The 24805-nt window shown below is 41.8% G+C and overlaps 1 protein-coding gene across 7 annotated transcripts in view; it reads right to left on the bottom strand.

Annotated features, from left to right (window-relative positions):
• Window positions 1-24805, bottom strand: part of svep1 (sushi, von Willebrand factor type A, EGF and pentraxin domain containing 1) — a 239394-nt gene that overhangs the window by 140820 nt on the left and 73769 nt on the right. For all 7 annotated transcript variants that reach the window (XM_072588116.1, XM_072588121.1, XM_072588115.1 and 4 more), the window contains 3 exons: window positions 6276-6434; window positions 5628-5807; window positions 2293-2472 (listed from right to left, as the gene is read on the bottom strand). In XM_072588116.1, the coding sequence (XP_072444217.1) occupies window positions 2293-2472; window positions 5628-5807; window positions 6276-6434 (519 nt within the window). The remainder of the gene's footprint in view (window positions 1-2292; window positions 2473-5627; window positions 5808-6275; window positions 6435-24805) is intronic.

Below are 24805 nucleotides of genomic sequence, written 5' to 3'. Positions count from 1 at the left end.
TGACATACAAAGGAAGACTGGATTGACTGGGTTTGTACTTGGTAAAAATAATGACTGCAGATGCTGGAAACCAGATTCTGGATTAGTGGTGCTGGAAGAGCACAGCAGTTCAGGCAGCATCCGAAGAGCAGCAAAATCGACGTTCCGGGCAAAAGCCCTTCATCAGGAATAAAGGCAGAGAGCCTGAAGCATGGAGGGATAAGCTAGAGGAGGGTGGGGGTGGGGAGAAAGTAGCATGGAGTACAATAGATGAGTAGGGGAGGGGATGAAGGTGATAGGTCAGGGAGGAGGGTGGAGTGGAGTTTGTACTCACTAATATCTAGAAGAATGAGGGGGGATCCCATTGAAACATATTAAATCCTGATGAGATTGGTCAGGCTATATGCAGGAAGAATGTTCCTAATGTTGGGGAAATCCATAAGTAGGGGTCACAGCCTAAGAATAAGGGGTAAGCAATTCAGAACTGAGATGAGGAAGAACGTCTTCACTCAGAGAGTTGTGAATCTGTGGAATTCTCTCCCATGGGAAGCTGTGGGGGCCAATTCATTAGATATAGTCAAGAGGGAGCTTGACGTGGCCCTTGGAGCTAAAGGGATTGGGGGTAAGGGGAGAAAACAGGAGTGGGATACTGAAATTGCATGATCCACCATAATCATATTGTATAGTGGGGCAGGCTTGATAGACCGAATGGCCTACTCCTGAACCTATTTTCTATGTTGCTATGTTAACTTTGCTGCTTGTAGAGTAAACATCTCTATAATAAAGCTTCTGCTGTTAATTGCTTCAGTTTCCTGGTCCTTTTTAGAACTTAACATTGTATAAGAAAGCCTCTCCTGGATTTCTTGTTGGATTTATTAGTGACGATCAAATTGGCGACACCAGCACTCTGGTCTCCTTCAGAAATGGAACCATTTTCTTTACATCTACCCTTACAAAACCTTTCATAATTTTAAAGACTTTTATTAGGTGGCCTCACAATCGTACTTCTGGATAAATGATCTCCAACATGCTCAATCTTTCCTGATACAAATAACTCATGGAATATAAAATATTAGGTATTGTTGCCCAGGAATATAGTATTAAATTGTAAGTTTCTTTAGCCTGTTAATGCAGGTGAAATAAAATGTGAAATCCTTGACAAGATATTCATCAGTATTGGAAACAGAGAAGGAAAGGAAGCAAAACAAATCTTGCACTCAGAATTCTGTTATCTCCTGGGGCATTGTGCTCCATGTGCTCAAAGATTTGTGGTTAAGAAATCGGCAGGTTCACTGACGTGGAAACCCATGACAGAGATTCATGGCTGCTTTCATATGAGCAGGGAGAAAGCAAGGACAGCAGATGCTGGAGATCAGAGTCGAGAACGTGGTGCTGGAAAGACACAGCAGGTCAGGCAGCAACCGAGGAGCTGGAGAATCTATGTTTCGAGCATAAGCCCTTCATCAGGAAGGGTTCTGATGAAGGGCTTATGCCCGAAACGTCAATTCTCCTGCTCCTCAGATGCTGCCTGAGCTGCTGTGTCTTTCAGCACCAAGCTCTTAACCTTTGTACAGGCAGGTCAGGTCACTGAACTGTATGAGCTGTTGCTCGTGTTGAAGGTTGTTGCCGTGATCCTCTATAAATGTTGGAAAGCACAAAGCTTAGTGTGGCAGTGGACAATACTTCCTGGCCTAACGAGAAGAGTTTCATGTAGTTAACAAGATATAGTTTATTGCATGTCCCAACTAGTCATTGATTACATTCATAGAGTCATATGATAGACATTGTTACAGAAACTTTGAAGAGAATCAAATGTCTAGTGTCATTCATTCAAGATTGTAAAAACATAGAAACTAAGTGCAGAAGGACACCATTAAACCCTTTAAACCTGCTGATTCTGTACTTCTATGACATATCATCGTGCTCTATACCCCTAGATTTCTTTAATATCGAGAAGATGGATTTTTTTTGAACATATTCGGTGACTTTGGCCTCCACAACTTTCTGTGGCAGAATTCCACATGTTCACTACTCTTTGAAGAAACTTTTCCATGTCTCAGCCTTAAATGGCCTACTCAAAATCCTGAGACTGGTGCTTCTGGTTCTGGACCTCCCACAAACGGACACCTCCTCCCTACATCTGGTCTGTCCAAACCTGCTAGAATTTTATATGTTTCAATCAGAAGCCCCTCTTATTCATCTACACACCAGTGAATAACAGGCCAGGGGCAGTGAATAACATTAATACAGTACAATGGGTTGATAATGAAGTGAATGCTCTCCTGCCAACTGTGATTCATTCACTGGACTTACCTACGCATTTGGGCACCTTCCTATCCCACAGCATGTTCACTAAGCAAGTGAGCTTTGACCTTCCCTCCAATACGTAGCCTTTGTTGCAGGTCACGTGACAAACAGTCTTGTAGGATGTGCCATCGGCCGAGCAGTTTAGCAATCCGTGCTCAGGCTTCCGTAATCTGGGGCAGGAGCGAACTACACAGAATGGGAAGCAACAAACAGAAAATAAATTGAAGCTGCTTAAAACACAATCAGTTGAATTTTCCTTCTTTGAGGGACCTCCACTTGGACTGGAGCAGCTTTCCGACTCAATCACATTCCACTCAGCTCATTATGTGGATAAAAACCACAATATTATGCGCAAGAAGTATTGACCCTTCAGGCTACACACTTCAAAGGCACCTGGGAGCACTTCACTCTTTGCAATCCAAGAGTACCACTCTTCCTTGGGGCTCATCATCACTACCCAACGATGTAGAGGTCAGAGACCACAGGTTAAGCCACCCTTCAGTGATGGCTCCCTAGGGATTTTCCTGAAGGCTGGCCAGGAGGGAGGGAAAGCTCTTTTCCCCCGGACGGCAACAGGAGCCACCTCGACTGACAAAGAGGGCCTGGCCAGAGGTGACCACAGAGGTCAGTGCCCATGAGAAGCTCAAGAGAAGCTGCTGCCAGTGCCATAGAAGGAAAGAGAATCTGCTGCTTTCTGCCAGGATATGTACCAGTGTCTGATCAATGTTTTATGCCCCCTGTGAATGGAGAGTCATACTAACTCGAAATATTACCTCTGTTTCTCTCTCCACAGATGCTGCCTCAATCGCTGAGTTTCTCCAGCACTTTCTGTTTTTGTCACAGTAACTTTTCTGGTTGGGTTAAAATATCTGCCTTAGAAAGTCAGCTGACTGGACCCAATGAAGACGCTATGTCAAAGTGAAAAGAGAGGCTCTAGATGAGTTCCCACTGTCAGAAGTACAAAATAGATTGGACCATTTACACTCCATTGGCATGGATACTAGAAGCTGTTGGCATCAGAATATTGTGAAAGCATCTTAGCAGATCGCATCCCTTCCTTTGAACTGTTTTCATAACCAGCATAAAATTCAGAAAGCAGAACACCACAGTTAATGATAAATTGTTGACAGCAATCTCTGGGGGTGTTACTGTTGAAACTTAAGGACTTCCCTTGTCTAAAATTGATGATGATTTTCACTCATTAGTTACAGTTAAAAAATATGCCATACAAATATTTAATGTCAGTTAAAATGAAATTGGTCAAAAGCATTAATGGTATTATTTTCTCTCTTCATTAATGATTATTTTGGAGATAATTGCCTTGAAATCTGGCAGTGCAGTTTGGGTGGGCAGGGATGTTTTTAAAAAGCAGTATGTGAATGTCACTGATAAGGTCTGTATTTGTTCATTAATTGCCTTGAGAAGGTGGCAGTGAGCTGTTGTCGGTGTGGGAGGGTTAATGGTAGGTACACCCACAGTGCTGTTAAGAACAGAGTTCCAGGTATCTTCCAAGGTAGTGGAGGTCACGTTTTTGAAAAGTGCTGTTGGTGGAGACTTGCTTGGCATGTTGCACGTTGATGGTGAGGCCTGATCTAGTTGTGCTGGTTGAAGGCACTGTGGGACTTTTAACACAATCTGAAAGGGTAGATAGAGTGCCATAGGCAGGAGGATCGATAACTAGGAAACAGACTGAAAACAGTTGGAGGAGAAATGGATTTATAGAGCAAGATAGGAGTTGGATTGTCTAAATGTAGAAGCAAATTCAATGGTGACTTTCAAAAGGAACCTCCTACAGCTCTAAGGGAGACAACACGGACGAACTACTTTCAATAGCTCTTAGAAAGATTCGTTGCCAAATTTTCTATTCTCTTGATCGTTGGAGCTGGATGTACAGCTGAAAATACGTTGGATCCTGTACAATTCCAGACTTATGTAGAAATTACCCATAAGGTTAACCCTTGAACGGGCAATTCTCCTGCTTCCCAGGATACTTACAAATGTCTCTGTCTCTAAGGTATAGTTCGGGATTTGGAACAGTTCCACAGTACTAATCTGGATAACTACTCATGATCCATTCTGCACAGAATCTCTAACACTCCAGATCAGTCCTAAAACTACCAACTTACCTTACCTTTGGATAATTTCTCAGATCTGACTTACAATGCGGATTCTATTGGAACAATCACAGATTGCCAATGCTCATAGGCTGCATTAGAGTTAATCTTCCCAGGAGTCACACCCCATTCTTACAGCAATAGCTGCCATAGTTTTAAAGTTCAAAAGCCACTTTGAAAAGATACAGCGAGATGTAAGCAAGGTGTTGGAGAGTGAGAGGAAGAGTGACTGGTGGATGAGGAGGTGGGTGGCAGGTGAGGGAGCAGATAACAGAATGGCCAGAGGGCAAAATGGAAGGTGGCTGAGTGTGCATGTAACCAGGTGGGGAAGGGGGTGAGGTAGCAGGTGAATGAGGGGAATGGATAACAAGTGGGTAAGGGGAGTATAGGGAGTCAGGTAAGTAAGGGAGCAGGTCGCCACATGATGAGGGGCAGAGTGGTAGGTGGGTAGGAGGCTTGGTATAGGCTGGGATTCGTACGTTCAAGAGGTATCCAAATGGGAAGGGTCTTGGGTGCCTGGATTGGTCGTGTCGGTTGGGGGAAATTGTGTATCAGGGTTGAAATATGGCCTGGTGTTCAGGTGGGGAAATGATCAGGAGTCAGGGTGGGGACGAATGGTTGGGAGTTTGGGTTGGGGAATGTTCAGGAATCTGGCTGGGGAGGGATATCAGGAATCTGGGTTGAGTGTCTGCAGTAGAAGGTGCAGTATGAATTATTGGGAGGTGTCAGTGGTATATTTACCCTGGAGTCAACGTGGGTTTAAATCCCTCTAACATTTCCCAGGATTACTCAGATAAGTAGGTTGAATCACTTCGAAATTTCCTGCTCTGACTCAGAGATGAGTAATATTCAGAGGGACCTGGGTAGATGATAATTACCAATTAGATGATGCAACTTCCTAGTCAATCCATGTGTAGTCAGTGTGAAACCTCCCTCAGGATGTCTGAAGGACCCTCCCTGATGTGTATCTGTTGGGGTACATCCAGTCTCCAACTGTCCAGGGGCCAAGAGCCACCTAATCTCTGGTTCATGTTTCTACAGCTTGAAGTCTTCAGGATCCTTCAACAGATATTTGATCGTTATGGAGATATCCTGTTGGTCACATAATCACTCTCACTCGACAATAAAAGGAACTATCAGCTCAGCAATGTGATATCCACCATCAAGAATAAGCAAGAAAAAAGGCAATGTAATTCAGAATCAGAAGAGTTGGATTTTTATCATTACCTCTGCATTTGGCATCCAAGCCTGACCAGAAGCTGTTGGATTGACACAGACGAATGCTGCTTCCTACTAGGTCAAAGCCCAGTTTACACCGGATTCCGCAGGCAGAATTGTAATAGTTGTTGCATGAATTCTGGATGAAGTATCCATTCTCAGGTGGCTGCAACTTGGGGCACTGGACCACTACTCGTGCACAGAAAGAAAGATTAACACAACACATCACTCTATTCAGTGCCACTGAAGAATCATTACTTCATCACCTCCTTCTACTGCCCCTTAAATAGTTGTGAACATGCAACATATCTGGAATTACACTCATTGTAAAACTGGATTGTGTTGCCGACTCAATTGGAGATTACTTCATGAAATCAATGAAATTACAGAGGAACAGTTTCAGAAACTTACAAACCACATCCCAATTTTACACCAAGCAGCACATTAAAGATCTAGCTGACTATTTACCTCAATATGATAACACTGGCTAGAATCCAATAGGATTTTTTTATTGGGTGTTTCCCACTGCAGTGACCCTGAGAATTGAAGTTTCCATTTCTATTGCCTTCAGACAGAGTTGGCAACCCCTTATAATCTGGATATCGAGGTAACAGTTTTCCCGAAGAGTTTTCTCTCTTAACCCTCCTCGTGACTCACTTTGACATGTGTGTCCTATGAGTTTGAATCCTTCCTTACAAACACAGTCCTTGATTGAGGTGCTCCCTGGTAGGGACGTATAATTCTCATCAGGACAGTGTAGGCAGGTGCTGATTCCACCAGGCTTTGCTTCCACCTTATATGTCCCAGATGGACAAGCTAGAGGAAAGGAACACACAATGGGAATGTTAGAATTCTGCACAACCTGCATATTTACAAACGTTAGTAGGTACAATAAGCAATTAGCAACATAAGTGAAAAATGAGTCTTTATTGCAAGTGTGTTGGAGTATAACAGTAAGGAAATGTTGCCGCAAGGATTTGATGAAATCACCTTTGGTTTAGTGAGTGCTGTTTTTGTCTTCTAATGTGAGGAAGCATACTTGCAGTCAGTGTCCAAGCCTGAGCAGAGGCTGTTGGATTGATACAGAGGAATGCTGCTTCCCACTGGGACAAAGCCCAGTTTACACTGGATTCCACAGGCAGAATGATACCTAGGGTTGATTGATGGTCTGTTGGGATGTGAGTGTTGTCCCCTGAGTAGAGATTGAGAGCAACGAGCCTAATTTCTCAAGGGGGTTTCAGAGCAGAAGATGCTTTCATTGTACCATGTAAAATTCTTGGAAAGCTTACCAGAGCTGAGAGGTTTTTCCTAAACTTCATGTCCCATTAAGTTAATGTGCTTCTTTCAAACTGTTGGTTTTATAAACAAGTAACAATAAGATTTCCCCAGTGTCAAGTTTAGAGTGATAACGATTGACAGTTTGTTAAACAGTGGGTGTTCTACAATTAAAATAAACCCCCATGTTGAAGAATGCTGCTGTGTAATTGATTCCAGACCCAATGCATCTGACTTCTTATGGTAAGCTATTAAACTGAAGTGTGTGTATGTGTGTGTGATTTGTTGTGCTTGCTGAATCAATCTTAAATATGTACTCAATACGTTGTTATCTTGACTCATAGATCAACTGATTTTTTTCGACTTGATTTGAACTTGCAACCAAAATGGCAAAGCTGCCTTAGGGAAAAGAAAAATGATTTTGAAAACAAATCTGTGATGAACCCAACGTAACTAACTTCATTATGGAAACTTGGGAGAGTTTTATCTGTTGCTCCAGATTTTGTTTTTGTTTTCACCTTTCACAGAACCTCAATAGCACCATGTCCACAAGCTCCCTATAGTGTACCACTGACCAGCTGCTTGTTCAAGCCAGATACTTGACCTGCTGACCAAAACCATTCCAAATAAAGGGAGGGAGGATTGTTCACACAGGTTCACTGATGTGCAACTCCTGAGTGGCCTTGTATAGTAATACCCGATTGGGGAATTGCCAATTACTATTTCATTATTTTCACAAAACAAAATTGATGACCCAACCTTGCACATGTTGGCATAGGGAGAAAAGTGGTCACAAGCTTACATTAAAGGGAACTTTGTGCTTGGTTGTTTTACAAGATGGAATTATCATGTACTCCCATTCACCCTGATAGGAAAATTTTCCATACTTTAATTTATTATTAACTTAGAAATAGGAAAATAGTTCCATTGATCGACCAGCTCAACTGTGCTAATTTTATTTCCAGTGCAGAAAAAAAATACAGTGTGCAACTTGTAAACTGAAACATGTGTTCTAAAATGAAAATGTCTAAAAGAACACAAGGTAATTTTAGTAGCATATGAAAGGGGTATCCTTGGCACTAGCAACTGTGATCTTATTGTAGTATTGAGTCTGGCCAACAACATTTGCCTTCAATTAAAGTTTTTTTTTGCCAATACAACATTGGTTCTGAGTCAAATGAGCTTTGTCACAACCTGGAGCAAAACAATGTTGCTCTCATGACCCGAAAACATCCACATGGAGTGACTTTCAAAGTTATTAGAAAACAAAAACACAACATTCTCTGCAATCCTGTCAGCTTGATTCATTGTGCAAACATTTCAAATAATTACACTGGAGTATGAACAATTTGTTTTCCAGAGCTGGGACTGAGATGGAATTTAATGCCAGTAAAAGCAAGCATGAAGGAGAAATTAAGAATTTAGTCCCTAAACTAATGCCGAAGCCTCGTTAGACCAGGCCACAGAGACTCCAGGACACCTCACACCCCCACCCCACACACACACAGACACACACACACATGCACAAAAACATACATAAATGCTACATACATGCATACACACATATATCCACATGCACAGATACACAAGAATGAGCATTTACGCATTATGACCATGCACACAAATGGATAAACTCATGGATGTCTACAAGTGTGCATTTGCATGTACATGCACAAACCTTCACATGCTCAGAAACAAAAACAGAAATTGCTGGAAATGCCCAGCAAATCTGGCAGCACCTGGGAGGAGAAATCAGAATTAATGTTTTGGGTCTGGTGACCCTTCCTGGTAATCACATGTGTTCATTCATGCATGCACATGCATACAAAAACATGTATGTGCACACACAAATCTCCAGGTACACATCCATGCAGACATAGCTATATGCACACACATGTTCACATGTATGTGGACAGGCATATACGTAACATTGGAATACACATTCATCAATACTTGTTAGGGTGGATTGGCCATGCTAAATTGCCCAATTTGTTAGGTGCATTAGTCAGAGGGAAATGGGTCTGGGTGGGTTACTCTTCGGAGGGTCGGTATGGACTTTTTGGGCCAAATGGCTTGTTTCCATACTGTAGGGAATCTAATCTAACCTAAAAACGTGTATGTACATATGCACACGTAACCCCACAAACCCATACAATCACACACAGATCCCTTGACTTGCACAGCACAACACAAATATTAACACGTACTTGCAACATGTAGCTTAAGTTATGTGTGTGCAATTAATAGCATTGTTTCAAATAATATCTAATGGCTATCCGAACATAACCCATAAAGAATTTTCACCAAAGCATGCTAATATACACCTGATCATTATTTTACAATACGATTTAATCCTGTGCAGTACTGGGATCAGAAAATGAAACCCTCAATACAACTACAGATAAGTTAATAGAAAGCAGATATCACTTTACCCAAACATTAAAGAGTACTAATGTCAGCAATTTATTTTTATAAGTCCTTCTTTCAAATTAGTTTTGCAGCTTCAATTTCTGTGACAATAGTCTGGACAATTTTAGAACCAATTGTACTGTAGTGGAAACAATCATCTTCAGTTCCTGAGGAAGCACCTGAGAAGGTGAATACTTTACTCCAGTTTCTCTGTTCAATGAGCAAAACGAAAGGTTGTGTAATTTCCATGTCTCTCAACTGTGGCAAAAGCAATGCAGTACATTTTGTAAGGCTGCGAGATGGACCACTGCAATACTGGGCCTTTCACTAACACCCCAGGAAATAAATAGGTCTCAAGGACAGACCATGAAGAATTCACTGAGGGAGTTACCAATGGTAACTTGAAGAAAAATAGAGAAAAATACAAAGTTGATGAATATTTCCCCACTAGGTGCATAAAGAAACATCAGGCAGGATAAGTTGTTGTCTCACGTGACATCCAGCCTGGTCGTTTGTTATAGATCATTCTGAAAGTCTGTGTCCTATTGGCTTATTGCACTTTTTAAGCTACAGACAATGATGTTTGAGGTTCCAACATTCTTTGCATTGTAGATGGTTAACCAGAAACCTCTCTCACTATTATTATTTGCTATTGACATGTGTTGAAAGGGTTTGCCAGTTACTGATGGTCAACCAGTTTGGCTATGTCATGGGCACACTGTTGGCCATCAAAATCTTGGTAAGGGTGGGAGTGAGAGCACTTGGACCCAGGGCTTCTGACTCAGAGGGAGAATGCTGCCCATTGTGCTACAAGACCTCCTAGAATAGAAGAATATGAGTCTAAGTCATAGCTGTATTCCTGTTTAGGGACATGGTTCCATTTCTTTCTTCACTTCTCTCATGGGGACTTTGGCTGCGTATTAATTATTCCTCCCACAGACTGTCATCACTGCCCCTCAGGTCACACACTGAGCCATTGGTCAACTACTGTCTTGATACTTCTCTGCCAAAGGCATGTTATCACTCCAAAATCATCTCTGGTCCAGCTGTTGTTAGCCTTCAAAACATCCTCACACTGCAGCTCTCTCCTAGTTCCAGGAATAAACTCAAGCTCAATGTTTTCATCCAGAGAGCACAAACAATTCTCTGTGGATGCTGAATTTGTTATCTCCATCTCACCCCCTGTCAAACACAACTGATTGAATGCACTTAGCATTAAGTTGTTTTGGAAGTTGTTGGTTCATTAAATCTTAGATCAGCACCTCAGATTCATTTATTGTGAGCAAAATGAAGTATTACTTAAAAAAATACAAAGTTGGCCAAAGTAAAGAAACATGCTAATAGATGGCCCAGGAGATTGTTTATGGGTGGCCTTGGACATGGTGTGTGGTTTCTGATGTTTACTGAGATTCTGCTCTCTTAACTACAATGGAGTCTAAATTATACTTTGGTATATGATGAGTTACCTTAGTGAATGGCACTACAGATGTGGACAAGGATTTTTCTCTCTTGTCTCCACTGGTTTTATGATGGTGTTGGGTAGTAAAGAAGTAGTGAATCTTGTATCCCTGACTCAGTAGCAGCAGAGTTCAGTTTCAAACTTGGGTGGAATATTCAGTTGTGGTATTAATGATATGTGACTTCACATTGCCATGTATTTTATACTGTATCTCTCAGAAAATTCAGAGACAGCACTAGTTTCTAAACCTGTTTACCAAGAAACCTATTTACATGAACATGCTTACAGCTCAGCTTATAGTACTTTCTGTGGTGTGTTTACTTAGCTCAGAGTCTACACACAACCAACCAACTATACTGAGCATAGATTAGTTATCAGACTCTCATAATTGAACACAGAGCAATTGAGCCCTTGAACACTACACAACTAGCACATGTCTATGAATAGGACCTGAGTAAGAACAGACAAACAGTCATTGGTTCGACCAGCTTTCTACACAGCATCTAGATATCTGTCAGATATGGCGCCATGGAGAATGTTCTTTTCTATAAGTCAGAAAGTCGCAGATTTAAGACTTATTCCAGAGACTTAAGCACAAAAATTGAGGCAAACACTGTACTGCAATACTAAGGTTGGTGCCATATTTTGCCTGAAATATTAAGTTGAAACCTTGCCTATTCCTGTCAGGTGAATGTATGCTCTATCTTCCAAGTTTCTATGTATTCAACTGATGAGTACTCCCTGTGTTCTGGCCAATGTGTATTCCTCAAACAATATCATATTATCTAACCCAGATTAGATATTTCCCTGAGTGTATCAGCTGCATGCAAATTATCTGCCACCTTTTCTTCACTACAACAATGACTGTATTTTATTGCCTATGAAGTTCTTTTGAGGCTGTAAAAGGCAACCCACATATCACTCTATGTTAGTGAGTTTTGAGAAGATCTGTAGCTCAGGTTGAGATTCTGTATGTAAGTTTTTTCACTGAGCTGGAAAGTTTTCATTTTCAGACGTTTCGCCACCATACTCGGTAACATCATCAATGAGCCTCCAGTGAGGCAATAGTATTAGTGACCTGCTTTCTATTTATGTGTTTAGGTTTCCTTGGGTTGGTGATGTCATTTCCTGTGATGTCAGTTCCTGTGGTGATGTCATTTCCTATTCTTTTCTCAGAGGGTGGTAAATGGGGTCCAAGTCGATGTGTTTGTTGATAGAGTTTCAGTTGGAATGCCATGCTTCTAGGAATTCTTGCGCATGTCTCTGATTGGCTTGCCCTAGGATTGATATGTTGTCCCATTCGAAGTGGTGTCCTTCCTCATCTGTATGTAAAGATACTGGTGAGAGTGGGTCATGTCTTTTTGTGGCTAGCTGATGTCCATGTATCCTGGTGTTTAGTTTTCTGCCTGTTTGTCCAATGTAGTGTTTGTCACAGTTCTTGCAAGGTATTTTGTAAATGACATTAGTTTTACTTGTTGTCTGTATAGGGTCTTTCAAGTTCATTAGCTGCTGTTTGAGTGTGCTGGTGGGGTTGTGGGCTACCATGATACCAAGAGGTCTGAGTAGCCTGCCAGTCATGCCAGTCATTTCTGAGATGTCTTTGATGTAGGGGCGAGTGGTTAGGGTTTCTGGATGCATTTTGTCTGCTTGTTTGGGTTTGTTGCTGAGAAATCGGCAGACTGTGTTCATTGGGTACCCGTTCTTTTTGAATATGCTGTATAGGTGCTCTTTGTAGTTCCTCAGTGCTGCAGTGTGTGTTGGCTCATTGAAATAATGTTCTAATGCAGCTTTGTTTGTGGGTGTTGGGATGATTGCTTCTGTATGTGTTGTCTTTCTGTAGATGCTGGTTTGAAGTTCCCCATTGGCTGTTCACTCTATTGTGACATCTAGGAATGGCAGTTTGTTATTGTTTTCCTCCTCTTTCATGAAGTTTATGCCAATAAGGATATTATTGATGGTCTTGAAGGTTTCCTCGAATTTGTTTCGTTTCGTGATGACAAAGGTGTGATCCATATAACGGACCCAAAGTTTGGGTTGGATGGTTGGCAGAGCTGTTTGTTCGAGTCTCTGCATTACTGCCTCTGCTAAGAGTCCTGATATCGGAGATCCCATGGGTGTTCTGTTGGTTTGTCTGTAGGTTTTGTTATTGAAAGTGGCGTGGGTGGTAAGGAATAGGTCCAGTAGCTTGATAATGTTGTCCTTGCTGATGAAGTTGGTGGTGTTTGGTGTATGCGTCTTTGGTTCTTCTAATAGTGTAGTCAGTGTTTTCTTGGCCAGGTTGATGTTGATGGATGCGAACAGAGCTGTTACATGAAAGGAGACCATTATTTCATCCTCTTCTATCTTGGTGTCTTTGGTATTCAGGAATTCTTGGGTGGAGTGGATGGAGTGTGTGAGTTTTCTACTAAGTGTTTTAGTCTTTGATGTAGCTCCTTGGCTAATCTGTAAGTTGGTGTTCCAGGTAGTGACATGATTGGTCTGAGGAGGGCTCCTGGTTTGTGAATTTTGGGTAACCTGTAGAAGCATGGTATGTTGGATCCATCTGGTTTTATTTATTGGAAATTTGTCTTATTTCATTCTCCAAATTTCTGAGAGCATCATGGTAGCCCACAAACCCACCAACACTCTAAAACAGCAGGTAATGAACTTGAAAGATCCTACACAGACAACAAGCAAAACTAATGTCATTTACAAAATACCTTGTAAGAACTGTAACAAACACTACATTGGACAAACAGGCAGAAAACTAGACACCAGGATACATGAACATTGACTAGCCACAAAAAGACATGACCCACTATCACTAGTATCCTTACATACGGATGAGGAAGGTCATCACTTTGACTGGGACAACCCATCCATCCTAGAACAAGTCAAACAGAATCACACATGAGAATTCCTAGAAGCATGGCATTCCAACCAAAACTCTATCAGCAAACACATCAACTTGGACCCCATCTACCACCCTCTGAGAAAAAGAACAGGAAATGACATCACCGCAGGAACTGACATCAGCACAAGAAATTACATCACCAACCCAAGGAAACCTAAATAGAAAGTGGGTCACTAACACTAGTGCTTCACCTGAGGCTCACTGATGATGTTACCTAGTATGGTGATGAAGCATCTGAAAATGAACTTTCCAGCTCAGCGGGCAAACGTACATACATTACTATACGTTGTCTACACCAAACATGAACAGCAAAACTCAAGGATGCAGTAGAGGCCTAAATTGGATGAGCACAGAAATCATGAGGGAAGTTAAGTAAGGACATCATGCAAGAATTTGAAAACACAAAACATAAATATCAACTGGAGAGATTGTGATGGCTTTCACACTGAAGAAGAACGAAATTAGATAGACAGCAGACCAAGCTTAAACTCAGAGAATCTCATTTCTCAGGTGAATATTATGAAGCATAGTTTGATGACTTTTAGGGATCAGGCAGCTTTTGAGCAAAATATTTTCACAAGAAATTATAGAGAGTTCACTCCATCAAAGGGGTAGGTTATTTATGACTGGTGAGATCTATTTCTGTGCTGTTTAGATTGGTAACTTTGGAAACAGGAGAGCCAAGGGACCTATGAGTAAAAATGTTGGCTCTTCATTCCTGAATATGTCTACACTTTGTGGTTACTTATAGTTACAGACTCAACAGCATTAAGGACCGCTGGACTTTATCTACCACTGCATGAAATGAAAGCAAAGTTTTATTTATAAATTGCTATTATAAATCAATTGCACTGAGGTAAGGTCCAGAAAGGTGCACATTGTGCATGAGCTTTGCAAGCGAAGAGCAGGAACATACCAACTATATTCAAATGTCTACACTGCAGTGTAAACCAAGTTATTCCTTAGGCTTGTTCACATAAGAGCTTAAGACAAAGGAGAAGAATTAGGCCATTTGGTCAATGAGTATGCTCCACTATTCAATTATGGCTGATATGTTTCTCAACTCCATTTTCCTGCTTTTGTCCTGTAACCCTTGATCCCCTTACTAATCAAGAACATGTCTATCTTTGTCTTAAATTCAATGACTTGGCTTTCACAGCCTTCTGCGGCAATGTGTTCCACAGATTCACTACTCACTGTCTGAGTAAATACCTCTTCATCACAGTTCCAAAGTGACATCATTCAGTCTGAGGTTGGGCCCTTGGGTCCTCATCTCTCCTAGTAGGGGAAATATCACCTTCATGTCTGCTCTATTCAGGCCTCTCAGTGATCTGTAAATTTCAATGAGACTCCTCATCCTTCTAGACTCAAATGCTCCTCATACAACAAGCCCGTTTATCCCCAGGATCATTCTTATAAACCACCTCTGGATCACCTCCGCAGCAGCACACTGTTCCTTGGAAATGGGGTCAAAAGCTGTATACAATATTTCAAATGCAGTCTGATCAGAGCCTTATAAAGCCTTAGCTCTATTTCACTGCTCTTGAATTCTAGAGCTCTTGAAATGAATACTAACATTGCATTTGCCTTCCTAACTCTCAACTGACTCTGCTTGTTAACCTGAAGAGAATCCTACACTAGGACTCCCAAGTCTCTTTGTGCTTCAGATTTCCAAAGCCTTTCCCATTTAGGAAATAGTCTACTTCTCCATTTTTCCACATTATATTCCATCCGCTACTTCTATGCCTCCTTGCCTAATCTGTCTAAATCCTTCTGTAGCCACGCAAACTCCTCAACACTACCTGTATTTCCACCTATTTTTGCGTCATCTGCAAATTTAGCAACACCGCCCTCAGTTTCTTCGTCCAGATCATTAATGTATGATATGAATAGTTGTGGTCCCAACACTGAACCTTGTGGAACTCCACTAGTCACTGGCTGCCATCCTGAAAAAGATTCTTTTATTCCCCCCTTCTCTGCCTTCTAACAATTAATCCTCTATCTATGCCAGTACCAAGTCCCGAACACCATGGACTCTTATCTTATTTAGCAGCCACCTATGCGGCATTTATCAAAGGCTTTCTGGAATTCCAAATCGTTCACACAGGGGGTGGTACGTGTATGGAATGAGCTGCCAGAGGAAGTGGTGGAGGCTGGTACAATTGCAACATTTAAGAGGCATTTGGATGGGTATATGAATAGGAAGGGTTTGGAGGGATATGCGCCGGGTGCTGGCAGGTGGGACTAGATTGGGTTGGGATATTGGGTCGGCATGGACAGGTTGGACCGAAGGGTCTGGTTCCATGCTGTACATCTCTATGTCTATGACTCTAGGTCCGCTGGCTGACCATTGTTTAACTTGCTCATTACCTCCTCAAAGAATTCTAACAGATGTGTAAGTCATAACCTCCCCTTGATGGAGCTGTGCTGACTCAGCACTATTTTGCCATGCACTTCCAAGCACTCTACAATCTCAGCCTTAATAACGGGCTCTAATATTTTTCCAACAAATAAGGTCACGTTAACCAGTCTATAATTTCTTGTCTTCTGCCAACCTTCTTAAACAGTGCTGACTGCCCCTGACTCCAGTGATTCCTGCAAGATCGCCACCAATGCCTTTACAATCTCAAATACTGGAGTGAGGCCCAATGGTTGGGGTGAATTATTCACCTTTAGACCTTTCAGCAACCCCATCATCTTCTCTTTAGTGATAGCCGCTACACTCACCTCTACCTTTTGACTTTCTTGAAGCTCTGGTATGCTCCTTGTCTCTTCCATCACTCATGTAAAGTACCTTTATTCTCCATTACATCTTCAGCCTCATTTTCAATGTCTTTTTCTTGTCTATTCTATTCATTTTCAATGTCTATTCTTGCATCTCTCTTACCTTTTACATATCTAAAAAAACTCTTGCAATTGTTTTCTTACATTATTAGCTGGCTTACTCTTATATTTCATCTTCTTCCCCATTACTGCTTTTTCTTCAGTTCTGCTCAGCTAGGCTTTTTAAAAAATATTTTTACTGAGAAAAGATTTCATTTTTATAAAATTACAAAATTACAACAACAATAAACTAACAATAACACAAGTCTACATATGTAAAAAAGGAATATAAAAAAAACCAACAAAATAAAACAAAATTACATCCATGTGCAAGAGAAACAGTTCAGTAGAGGTAATAACTAAATAAATAACACCACTCAGCGCAATGAAACAATATCTCGTGACCTTCAAGAGCATTGAATATAACGCCTGCATTTATTCGAAATTCTTCCTCTCGGGTACCAAGTTCGTTAAATCAAATCGTCATGGCTATGCAACAGCCCAAATTAAAATGGCAGACAAATCTGCATTTAGGTAATCCAAACTGGGCTGCCATGTCTTATAAAAATTTTCAGTTTTTTGGTGCACCATATTTGTAAGAAAGTTCAGGGATAAGTTCTATGATTAGTCTACGCCAAGCCAACAGGCCCAGGGGGTTTTCAGACACCCAACACATCAAAATATTTTTCCTCGCACAGAAGGTAAGAATACTAAGAAGTCTTCTCCTATGAGCATCGAAAGAAGATAAAGTGAGCAAGCCCAGGAGAAGATAAATCGGGTCCATCTTAACTTCGGTCTTCAAGACCCTCCCTATTACTTCTGCCACAGCACTCCAATATGTACGAAACATATGGCAGGACCACAGAGAGTGAGTGAGAGTACTAGTAATTATTTTACACTTGGGGAACACTGAGGATACTCCCATCTTCAAATTCAAGTGACGGTCTAGGGCCAGATGGACCCTATGAAGAACCTTCAGCTGCATGGCATGTGTCCTATTACAGATTGAAATCTTTCTTGCACTTTCACAGATATCCCCCCCCATATCTCAGAGGAAATCTCAACTCCTAACTCTCTCTCCCAGACCTCACATCGTCACTTAATATCATCTGAGGGACCATTCCCCAACAGACGATAAAGCGTACTAACTGAGAGAGTGCTCTTGGCATACAGCACCCTCTTCTCTGTATCGAATCTGTAAGAGTCAGTCCTTTTTGACATTCCTTTTTGAATGAAATCGCTAATCTGACGAAAATGAAAAAAAGTCTCTGCTAGATAATTCATACCGTTCCAATGTTTCACCCTCAAATAAGTCACCCAAACAGGAAACCCCCTAGCTGCCCAGAATCTGGGGTCCATTATCCCTGGCCAGAACCTTGCATACCAATTACAGGGGTAAGAAAACAAGTTTTAGATATATTCCCCTCATTCTATCGCATTGCCCTCCATGCCTTGACAGTATTAATAATTATTGGATTACGACAGCACTCCACAACTGTTGTCACTTTATCTAAGAACAACAGGCCAATAAGAGGACATTTTCTCTAGGAGGCACAAATATCCAACCATATTGATGCCGGGTACTCACAAGCCCAGTCACTCACAAAAGATAAAAGGGAACTTAATTGATATCTTCTAATAACTGGGAGGTCCACTACCCCCAGACCTTAGGGCAACTGCAATTTGGCGAGCTTAATAAGGGGCCACCTGTGGTGCCAGATAAAAGAACTAACCAGCCGTTAAGTCACCTAAATATTTGCCTGGGGGAAAAAAAAATCAAGGGAAGCATTCACATAGGGTATAGCAAACGAGAAACGGCATTCGTTTAATAAAGGCTACTCGGCCTAACCAGGATATTGGAAGAGTCTCCCTTCTTTGAAGATTTTGCTTAATCTTGTCAAGCAAGTGGATAAAATTAGCCTTAAATAATTGATCGAAAACAGGAGTAACAAAAATACCTAAATAAAGAAAACCCCTCTGTGACCACTTAAAGGGAAACCATGATTTGCCCTCAACATCAGATATTCCCCCAAGACCTCGCTTTCGGCATAGCCTCCAATTTGGAAAAAATAATCTAAGAGTCCAAAAAAGAGTCAAATAAATTAATACATTGTATCAAATGGCATGCAGAAACTACTGGGTTCAGCAGAAAGATAAGAACTTCATCCGCATATAATGTGATGTTATGTATCTTTGATCCCACTTCTGGGGCAGTTATGTTAGGATGCCTACAGATAGCCTCTGCCAGCATCAACGTAAAAAATGGAGGTCAGAAGGGAAAACGTTGCCTCCTGCCCCTACAGATACTAGAATTACTAGATCTTACACCATTAGTGAGAACCGCAGCCAGCGGATCAGTAAAAAGACCCTTTAAACACCTAATAAAGACCTCCTAGACCAAACCGTTCCAGGGTGTAAAAAAGATATGGCCACTCCACCTGTTCAAATGCCTTCTCTACGTCTAAAGAGATCACTAATCCCTGAGCCAATCACTGCTGACAAGCTAGGACTATAATAAGTAATCTCCTAACATTGTTGGGGGATCTGCAACCCTTTATAAAACCCGTCTGGTCCTCTTTGACAATGGAAGACAACATCATTTCCAGCCTTAAAGCAAAAGTTTTGGACAAAATTTTAAAATCAGAATTTAAAAGCAAGATGGTCCTATAAGAAGCACAATTGAAATGTGGAGATTATTCAAGGAACAGCTACTGCATGTCCTTGATAAGTATGTACCTGTCAGGCAGAGATGAAGTGGTCGAGCGAGGGAGCTGTGGTTTACTAAAGAAGTTGAATCTCTTGTCAAGAGGAAGAAGAATGTTTATGTTAGGATGTACAAAGTTAAAAATCACACAACACTAGGTTATAGTCCAACAGGTTTAATTGGAAGCACTAGCTTTTGGAGCACCACTCCTTCATCAGGTGACACTATCATCCGATGAAGGAGCGGCGCTCCGAAAGCTAGTGTGCTTCCAATTAAACCTGTTGGACGAAAACCTGGTGTTGTGTGATTTTTAACTTTGTACACCCCAGTCCAACACCGGCATCTCCAAATTATATTAGGATGAGATGTGAAGGCTCAGTTAGGGCGCTTGAGAGTTACAAATTAGCCAGGAAAGACATAAAGAGAGAGCTAAGAAGAGCCAGGAGGGGACATGAGAAGTCGTTGGGAGATAGGATCAAGGAAAACCTTAAAGCTTTCTATAGGTATATCAGGAATAAAAGAATGACTGCACAAGGTTTAGGGCCAATCAAGGATAGTAATGGGAAGTTGTGCATGGTGTCTGAAGAGAAACGGGAAGCGCTAAATAAACATTTCTTGTCAGTATTCACACTGGAAAAAGACAATGTTGTTGAGAAGAATACTGAGATACAGGCTACTAGACTAGATGGGATTGAGGTCCACAAGGAGGAGGTGTTAGAAATTCTGGAAAGTGTGAAAATAGGTAAGTCCCCTGGGCCAGATGCAATTTATCCTAGGATTCTCTGAGAAGCCAAGAAGGAGATTGCAGAGCTTTTAGCTTTGACCTTTGTCGTCATTGTCTACAGGAATAGTGCCAGAAGACTGGAGGATAGCAAATGTCGTCCCCTTGTTCAAGATGGGGAGTAGAGACAGCCCTGGTAATTATAGACCAGTGAGCCTTACTACAGTTGTGGGTAAAGTGTTCAAGAAAGGTATAAGAGATAGGATTTATAATAATCTAGAAAGGAATAAGTTTATTAGGGATAGTCAACATGGTTTTGTGAAGGGTACACTGTGCCTCACAAATCTTATTGAGTTCTTTGAGATGGGGACCCAATAGGTGGATGAGGGTAAAGTGGTTGATGTGGTGTATATGGATTTCAGTAAGACGTTTGATAAGCTTCCCCACGATAGGCTATTGCACAAAATACAGAGGCATGGGAATAGAGGGAGATTTAGCAGTTTGAATCAGAAATAGGCTAGCTGAAAGAAGACAGAGGGTGTTGGTAGATGGGAAACGTTCATCTTGGAGTTCAGTTACTAGTGGTGTTGCGCAAGGATCTGTTTGGAGGCCACTGCTGTTTGTCATTTTTATAAATGACCTGGATGAAGGATGGGGTTAGTAAATTTGCAGATGACACTAAGGTCGGTGGAGTTTTAGTTAGTGCTGGAGGATGTTGTAGGTTACAGAGGGACATAGATAAGCTGCAGAGTTGAGAGGTGGCAAATGGAGTTTAATGCAGAAAAGTGTGCGGTGATTCATTTTGGAAGGAATAACAGGAATGCAGAGTACTGTGCTAATGGTAAGATTCTTGATAGTGTAGATGAGCAGAGAGATCTCAGTGTGCATGTACATAGATCCCTGAAAGTTGCCACCCAGGAAGGCATACAATGTGTCAGCTTTTCTTGATAGAGAGATTGTGTTTTGGAGCCACAAGGTCATGCTGCAGTTGTACAAAACTCTGTCGCAGATGTGGAAGCTTTCGAAAGGGTGCAGAGGAGATTTACCACGATGTTGCCTGGTATGGAGGAAAGGTCTTATGAGGAAAGGCTGAGGGACTTGAGGCTGTCTTCATTCGAGAGAAAAAGGTTGAGAGGTAACTTAATTGTGACATATAAGATAATCAGAGGGTTAGATAGGGTGGACAGTGAGAGCCTTTTGCCTCGGATGGTGATGGTTAGCACTAGGGGACATAGCTTTAAATAGAGGGGAGATAGATAATAGGACAGATGTCAGAGCTAGTTTCTTTACTCAGAGAGTAGTAAGGGCGTGGAATGCACTGCCTGCAACAATAGTAGACTTCCCAACTTTAAGGGCATTTAAATGGGCAATGGATAAACATTTCATATTCCATGGAAATGCAGAAGTGTAGGATAGATAGGCTTTAGATTGGTTCCACAGGTCAGTGCAAGATCGAGGGCTGAAGGGCCTGTACTGTGCTGCAATGTTCTATGTTTAAGCTCAGTCCTCCGGGGTCTTACCTTTCTTAAGGATGAGTGAGATATTAACCTCTTTGATGGATGGCGGGAGGCAATCATAGCTGTACGGATAATTGCACATGTTCAGCAATGGCCCTGACAATATATTTATAAATTCTTTGTAGAATTCACTAAGGAGACCATCAGGGCTGGGCGCCTTTCAACCTTGAAGCTGTGTCACCGCCTCCTGTACTTCTTGTACATAGATCCCTGAAAGTTGCCACCCAGGAAGGCATACAGTGTGTCAGCTTTTCTTGATAGAGAGATTGTGTTTTGGAGCCACAAGGTCATGCTGCAGTTGTACAAAACTCTGTACAACTGCAGTATTAAGGAGAGACGCCTATTCGGAGGTCACTCGTGGAAGATACAGGTTTCTAAAAAAGAACTCCATCTTAGCCCACAGCCTTCCGTATGGCATACAATCCAGAGTAAAATCTCCAAAACACAGCACTGATCTTCTCAGAATCACATGTAAGAGATCTAGTCCCTTGTCTGATTGAGGTAATAGATTGGGGGAATTCATTTTTCTAGCCAGATATTTGCCCTGGCCTATCGCCATGCTCAAACAACCTTTTTTTCGCAAAGGAAAGTTCCTTCCTTGCTGTCTGTGTGAGCATAGAATTCAAGGTGGATCAAAGAGCTGTGACCTGCTGCAACTTAGCCACCAATGGCCTATCAAAATATGCCATCTCAGGTGTCTTCAGTCATGCCTTGAGCAGGCACTGCTCCTCTCCCTTCTGCTGCTTCCAACTGGCAGAGTAAGAGATAATTATCCCCTAGCATAAGCCTTGGCAGTCTCCCAGACAATTGACAGGTTGCTAGCCGTATCTGAATTAATGGCCAAGAATGCTTAAAACTCATTAGAAAAATACTCAATGAACTTACTGTCCTTGAGAATAAATGTGTCCATTTGCCAGTGCCATGAACCTGCTACATTGCCCTTAATCTAGACCACTAAATCTACTGCCGTGTGATCAGAAATGGTGATATTCACAATTGTGCAATACATCACCAAATCCAACAAAAAAACATGGGGGCTAGGAAAAGATCAATCCTAGCATGACACTTGTGCAGATTAGAAAAAATGTAAAGCCCCTACCTGTCGGGTGGAGACGCCTCCAAACAACCATCAGCCCCAATTCCATACATAAACTAACTAGTTGCTTAGATTGCAGAGAAAGTTTTGGGGCGGGGGGGGGGGGGGGGGGGGCGCTTTGGCCATTCTATCCACTGTGGGATCCATGAGACAATTAAAATCTCCCCCAATAATAATATGCCACAATGCAAGGGTGATCAATTTGGAGAATGCATCTATCAGAAATATAAGGGGGACAATAAACATTCAAAATATCGTACTTTTCATCAAATATTAAGGCTTTAAGAATTACAAACAGCCCATACTCATCTTTAATATGATCTAGTAACTTAAATGGGAAATTCTTCCAAACAAGTATGGGCACTCAGCTACTCTTAGTATCGAAGGACGAGAAAAACACCTGATCAAACCCACCCTGGCGTAATTCCTTATCATCAAGGTGAAGTTTCTTGCAAAAGGACAATATCAACCCTCCCCTTTTTAAACTTGGGAGTATCTTTTTCCTCTTGACTGGCGAGTGACTCCCCTTAATGTTCCAGGTACACCATTTGAGACCACGATTAGCCATGACCCTCTACAACAACCTTTGAACTCCCGAGAGGAAGAATTCGCTGAGTATAAATGAAGATAGACTCATGGAACCTAAAAACTACGCACACTAAAACTATTACAGCTAACAAACTAATAGAATTTTCAAAAACTACATTCACAAAAAAACTAACAACCTAATCCAAATACAAAAGGCACTTAATAAGGGACTCTACCCCTTGCCCACAGGGGACGCTTACACATCTCCCGTCCACTTCCATCACTCCTTCCAGCTTAAGCCACACCCCAAACTCAAGCAAAAGAAAGAAAAAAAAGGTAATATTAACAAAGAAGTTAAAAGTGGGCACCCTACCCATCTCCAACTATACATTAACTGCAATTAACATCGGAAAAAATCCAACAACACTTTCTTTAAGAAAAGGAGAAGTACAAAAGAAAAAGAAAAAAAAATCCTTTTAACCACCCAGTCTACTTTAAAGGTTCCAGATACTTTTGGAATCATTTGAGCATACAAACCCATCATAAGTAAAATGAAGCACCTTACAGAGTACTCAATACCAAGGTCCCTCAGTCTTCTCTTCATCTCATCAAATGACTTCCTTTTATGGATCATGGCTGCAGAAAGTTCCTGGAAGAACATTATCTTGGATCCTTTGTAAATCAAGGCCTGTGGATCCTTCCCCTGCATTCTGGAAGTGTCCATTACTCTTTGCTTGTTGCTGTAGCATTGGAATCGCACCAGGACCGGGCGGGGGCCTGCACACAACAACCCAGTGAATTCTGTCACCTTTCATCCAATCTGCCTTGGCCTCCTGACCAAGAAATTGCAGGCAGCCAGTCTTCAAAAAACCGTACAGGCTGCTTTGCCTTCCACTTCCTCTGGCAGCCCAACCACCGGATATTCTTCCTCTGACCTCTGTTTTCGAGGTCATTGACCTGTTCTATTAAGGCCAGGACCTGCCTCTCAAGGCCCTGGATCTGCTCCGTTGAGGACTCGATCACGGTCTCCGAAGCTACGGTCCACCATTCTACCTCCTCCATTTGTTTTCCAAACCCTTCCGGATCCTGCTTGTGTTTGTGCAGCACGGTCGAGATCAGTTCCAGCCTGGTGCGACTCTCCTCGATTGATGCGTCAATCATCTCCTGGAGCTTCACGAACTCTGCAGCCAAGGTCTGTTGGGTAAATGATTCCAACGGAGTTGCGGAGGAGGCTGAAGCTGCAGCCACGGTTGCAGTCTCACACATGTCCGATGCTGCCGGGGAATGTCCAGTGTGTTGGGAGTTACCCGAACCTTTACTTTTAGTCATCTTCCTTTGCTAAACAACAGTTTATAACAATTCCACCAATATTTAATTATCAAATTTCTCGAAATAAAAGGTTGGGTGGGTAAAAGCACCACTTTACCTGAGTTGTAGTTCAGAGCTCAGCAGGGCAGACCCTTCAGATCAGCGTCATCTTGTATTCCCCCACCCCATGCTGGTTTTTAAAGGCTTCCCAATCCTCTGACTCATCACAAATCTTCACCACATTGTACGCTTTTTGTAAGGTTCTATCTTTGGGTTTTGCTCTCAAACACCCAAGTCAAATAATATTGACTACATTTACAGTGTCTACGGCAGTCAGGATCTGAACTGTCTCGTCACTTCTTTTCTTCAATTAAAGAATAACAGATATACTCAGCATCTCCTAATGCAGATTTCCAAACTCTTGAATCATCCTTGATCTCAGTCTTCCACACCT

The sequence above is a fragment of the Chiloscyllium punctatum genome, chromosome 2 (assembly GCF_047496795.1).
Source record: "Chiloscyllium punctatum isolate Juve2018m chromosome 2, sChiPun1.3, whole genome shotgun sequence".
In the NCBI taxonomy this organism is placed as follows: Eukaryota; Metazoa; Chordata; class Chondrichthyes; order Orectolobiformes; family Hemiscylliidae; genus Chiloscyllium; species Chiloscyllium punctatum.
Note: the sequence above shows the minus strand (reverse complement) of the source record. Positions and strands in the feature narration are given on the sequence as shown.